The sequence below is a fragment of the Sinocyclocheilus rhinocerous genome, unplaced genomic scaffold (assembly GCF_001515625.1).
Source record: "Sinocyclocheilus rhinocerous isolate Xijiao unplaced genomic scaffold, SAMN03320098_v1.1 scaffold1613, whole genome shotgun sequence".
In the NCBI taxonomy this organism is placed as follows: Eukaryota; Metazoa; Chordata; class Actinopteri; order Cypriniformes; family Cyprinidae; genus Sinocyclocheilus; species Sinocyclocheilus rhinocerous.
Genome location: NW_015640045.1, coordinates 85,699 through 90,789, shown reverse-complemented (window position 1 = coordinate 90,789; position 5,091 = coordinate 85,699). Strand labels below are relative to the sequence as shown.

General features: G+C 37.9%; 1 protein-coding gene across 1 annotated transcript in view; it reads left to right on the top strand.

The window, feature by feature from the left end:
- Positions 1 to 4,318, top strand: part of LOC107752384 (C2 domain-containing protein 3-like) — a 21,263-nt gene extending 16,945 nt beyond the window's left edge. Inside the window, exons 29-34 of the mRNA XM_016568341.1 lie at positions 141 to 274; positions 360 to 503; positions 1,221 to 1,411; positions 1,481 to 2,309; positions 2,553 to 2,661; positions 3,442 to 4,318. Of these exons, the coding sequence (XP_016423827.1) occupies positions 141 to 274; positions 360 to 503; positions 1,221 to 1,411; positions 1,481 to 2,309; positions 2,553 to 2,661; positions 3,442 to 3,573 (1,539 nt within the window). The 3' untranslated portion in view covers positions 3,574 to 4,318. The remainder of the gene's footprint in view (positions 1 to 140; positions 275 to 359; positions 504 to 1,220; positions 1,412 to 1,480; positions 2,310 to 2,552; positions 2,662 to 3,441) is intronic.
- Positions 4,319 to 5,091: the final 773 nt, after the last annotated feature.

The window sequence follows — 5,091 nt, the reverse complement described above, 5'->3', positions numbered from 1 at the left end:
CTTGGTGAGCACAAGAGACTTCTTTCAACATTATTCCAAACTTTTGACTGGTAGTGTGTAAAAAATAAATAACCTGTTATTTTGACCTGATAATGTTTATACAGTTGTCTCACATGTTGATGATTATGTATCTTTTGCAGGCTCTCTTTAGTGCACTTCCACTTTGCTGTCAAACGGCGTCTACGTACAGCAGCTTCCCCAGCCACATCAGTCGATTCTCAGAGCAGAGGATCAGCACACCTGCTGATCAGTTTGAAAGACTGCTCTCTGACAGGTATTTATTTAGGGAAAATTATCTGGAAGCTGCCTTATTATCAGATTTACTGTCTGAAGTAATACCTGTGGGGATGTGTTTTCAGGTCCAGTGTGACGGATCGCCACGATGAGCACATGGACAACATAAGAATGTTCCATCAGACTTTGCGTGAGGATGAGAAAGCGTCTCACTCGTCCTTGGCTAGAGATTCCCACCCATCCAGCTCAGCACTCTTCTCTGCCCTCAGGTACCCACACTGTCCTCCACTTCCTGGATGAAAGGAGAAGAATTCTCATGAGATAATGATCAGACTCCACATGAAATCCAAATATCTGTTTACATGTTCATCCCATTTTGTATCCCAAATAAATGTTATGCATATGCAAATCCTATGCCTTACTAAAAGTGACAGTAAGGGCATTAATAATGTTTCAAAAGATTTCTGTTTCAAACAAATGCTGTTCTTTTGAATTTTCTAGGCAGCTCTCACAAAAAATATCAACAGCACAACTGTTTTCAACATTGATAATAATAATAAATGTTTCTTGAGCAGCAAATCAGCGTATTAGAATGATTTCTGAAGGATCATGTGACTCTGAAGACTGAAGTAATGATGCTGAAAATACAGCATTGCATCACAGGAATAAATTACGTTTTTAAATATATTAAAATAGAAAACTGTTATTTTAAATAGTAATAATATTTCACAATTGTTTTTACTGTATTTTTGATTAAATAAATGCAGCCTTGGTGATCAAAAGGGACTTCATAAGAAATTTAGAGGTTTAGTTTACTGTGTTATTTACCAGATTATTTAAGATAGCAAATATGTTATGGATATAACACAATCTGATTATTTTTTTTATTTTTTTTCTCCGATTTAGGTATTTATGTTGACTGACAATTCATTGCACTTTGGCTTTCATTTTTGATTGTTAATGGGATTTTTTTGTTGCATTTTAAGGAAAAACCTCAGTGAGCTGGATGATATTCAAAGGTATTTCAGCCGAAAGTTGTCTACTCCAACATTCCCAAAGCTGAGTGAGCTGAGAGGAACCTCCAGGCAGAACGAACACAGAGACTCAGAGACGGACGCCACACAACTGCTACTGAAGTCCAGTCAGCTGGTGGGAGAGGTCAATAACATTATAAAAGGTGAGATCAGTTGTTATCTGTTTTCTGTTTATTTAAAGGCATTTTAACTTTACATTTATTTCAAATTAGGCTTAAGTGAACACCAGACAGAAGAAGCACCAACTACCCATAAAAGCTCTGCTACTCTTGTTGTGGTTGAGGAGCACTTAACGTCTGGGGTTGATCAGCTGATATTATCAGAGTCTGATAGCTGTGAGATAGAGCCACGCTTTCATAAAGAATCAGACATGATGTTGGAGGATGAAGATGAAGTCTCGCCCATCAGCTCTCCTGCTCCTGCACAGACTAGACAGTCACCAGCTGCTCCTGAAAATGAAAAGCTCCACCACAGCTCCAGCGATCACTCATCTGATGAAGATGAGTGTAAAGAAGAGGAAAGAGATGAGGATGAGCATGAAGATTTTGAGGAAACTTTAATACAGCCCCGAACACTTAATGAGGTCACTTCAGTCACAGACAGAACCAGCCCTTGGACCAGCCTACTGTCTGACCCAGATATGGGATCTCTGGAGAGTCTGGAGTTAGTGCAGCATCATGACGACACAATCCACACTCGAGGAATGGAAAGAAAAAGCAGAGAACTTCTTCCAGACTTTAACCCGCAATCATTGACTGCAGAATCACAAGCCGTTGATTCTGATTCAGATATCTGTGTAAGATCTGAAACTGATCTGGAGACATTTAGGAGTGACGGCACTATTGCCACAGATCATCGGGAACAGCAGCCTTCTCCAGATGGTCTGGATGGAGACGGTGCTCTTTCTTGTATTAGTGAGGTGGAAGATTATGAACAAAGTTACAGTGGGCCTGAAGAAAGGGATGAGAGATCAAACTTGCCTCCCTGTACAGAGTCTGGCTCAGAAACAGATGATAAAAGTGATGAGTGGACAGCAAAACCGTATCCTTCCAAGCTTTGTATGACCCCAAAAAGTCATTTGTTGCTCTAGTTCTTTTGACCGCATATGTGGCATGCTGTTGATAACTCAGCCTCAGTTTGTAAAAACCAACAAAAAACTCTGACACTTGCCCCATAGACTTCCTTTATAAGGGAATTTAAAATGGAAGTCTGTGGGACAAGTGTTCTAAACTGCTGCTTATTAAATGATATCTAGGTTATTTTTTATCTAAACCCCCTGTGCAGTTTGGAATCTGTAGAGATTCCAAATTTCTTCCTGTCGGCTCACCAGCTGGAGGCGTCCATGAGGGCTTTGAGGATGGCACCCATCTTTCCATCAGCAACAACAGAATCTGTGAGTACTCTCCCATTTTTTTGAGTTACAATAAAGCTGCTGCAACTGTTTGGTAATCCTGAAAAATGTAAAGGCGCTGTATGTCTTATTCATTTTTTTTTTTTTGACTGTGCTAAAGCATAAAAATACCATAATATGTTTGCAGATATTTAGGAAATATGCTAAGTTCACATACTTGTTTCTCAAAAAAACAATGCTGCAGCCAGTTATTCGACTTTGAAATGTGCATTCCGTGTCGGAATGTCTGTTTTTGTTTTGGTCCGTGTGATTCCACCCACTGCCAGTTTACCCAATAATATTTCAGCACCCTTGGTTGCAAGCTGGTGAAAAACACCATGTATTGCAGCCATGGAAACCAGCAAATGAACTGGGTCAGAGATCGCAGATTCTACACGACCTAAAAAGCCTCAAAATCCATGTAAAAAGCTCTATGGCATATTAAAATACGGATAAATCAACTCATCAACTGACAGTGTAAGGCTCGTGTACTTCCATTTTCAATTGCGCTCGTTCCTGTTGTGTATCTTCAATCTGGCAACCCACATAAGCGTCGAGTCTGATAGTTTAAACTTGGACTGCACTGCCCGTTTCAGCTACCCATTTCAACTGCAACTGCTATATGAACGACTACATTTTCAAATGTGGTCCAAAATGACTAACCTTTATCTTGTAAGCACAGTCTACAAAGTTCATGAATCTTGGTCCGCTTTCTTATTTGTAAAATTATTTATTTGTTTTTAAGCCTGTTATGATTTAGGTATTAAAATTAATTCTTTGTAGGAGACTGTAAGTCTTGGAAATCTATATAGAAGAATGCCTCGATCAAGACCCAACATCCCTCCATCACAGAGAAGTGAAGAGACCAAAAGAATTGCAAAAATATTTGCTTCAAAGTTTACAGAAGGAAGTTAGTATGTTCTTCTAATTTGTGTTTTTTATATTTAAAATATGTGATTGTGATGCGTATTTATTTCTTAAGGGATACAAAATGGTATATTCTTTTTAACAGTAATTTTGGATAATGTGAGCACTAAAAAAGTTGTTTATTTACAGTAATGAACTATTTTTGTAATAAAGAATTTTGTATTTCCATCTACGGATAATTGTTTTTGAAGGTCCCATTCTCACTATTTAGTTTTACCTCTTATAAACGTTGTCAGTTGTCTGGGGCAGTTAATGTCTGTCAGACTGAGCTGTTCAAAGGCTAGAAGCATTTAGCTGACAGATGAGAAAATTGCCCAATTTGAGCTGCTGCAGACAATAGCACATACTGACAGTGATGTAACCAAAGTATTATCCAGAGACAAAAGAAGCCAACGGTCAGACAAAAGCTCTCCTTTACCCTCTCAGCCTGTTTAATGAGCTCTAATTAGAGAGATGAGTCCATTCAAGCAACTATTCCTCGTGTTGACCTTCTTCTAAACCAGATGAATCAACTGACAGACTCGGAGCCATAGAAGATGGCAGCAAATTAGGCTAAATATAATAGATGAAAACTATTAACCATCACCAATTATTAACCGTTTTACTACCTAGAGTGGACTCTGAATTGGTAAATTCTTGTAAAATTACTGAAAGTTAATTTAAAAGTTGTAGGAGGCTTTGATGATACAAATGTAATAATTACTTGGTTGTATTTGTTTGACTATTTTGTAATACAAATTGGACACATTTCTGAAATCAAATTAACTGATTTTATTCAAAATTGACCAAAAAAAAAAAAAAAACGTCCAATATGTCAGAATACAGAGCATGGCCTTAGGACACGCAAAAAAAAAAAAAAAAAAAAAAAAAAAAAAAATTTTTTTTTTTAAAAATTTACCAAAAAAAAAAAAAAAAAAGTCCAATATGTCAGAATATATTTGATATATACTGTATATTCTAGTTGATTTATTTCAGCAATAAAATGGTTTTAACAATAATTTAGTGCTTTTTGCAGAGTTCCCAGATCACCAGCACACCTTTACTAGGGAGTCTGGCAAATGTTAGGTTGAATCTTCTCAAGTGGCTGTAAAGCAGCATGTCTTTGTGGCCATCGGCGAGTCTCAGAGCGCGACTCGTTTTTGGATATCAATGTCGAGCATGTGTCGACACAGCCATTAGGCTTTAGAGGAGGAAGATGTGATGTTGAAGATAAAGGAGGATACTGGAAACCAGGCAGCAAGATAACAGGAGCGCTGCCACTGAAAACATTGATTGTGGTCGGTGAGTGCAGGAAGTTTGGATGATGCCCAAGACAGCAAAAATCAGCATTTTGACTGTATATTTGTGCTTGTATGATGAGGTTTTGGATCTTTTCAGCTTGAAAAAGGCGTAGATGACACAACGTCTGAGAGCTTTGAAGTGATTCCACAAAATCTGTCAGCAGAAGTTTTCCTTCTATGAACTTCTGCCAGAGATTCTGAAGAGTGAAAGACCGAAATCGCAATC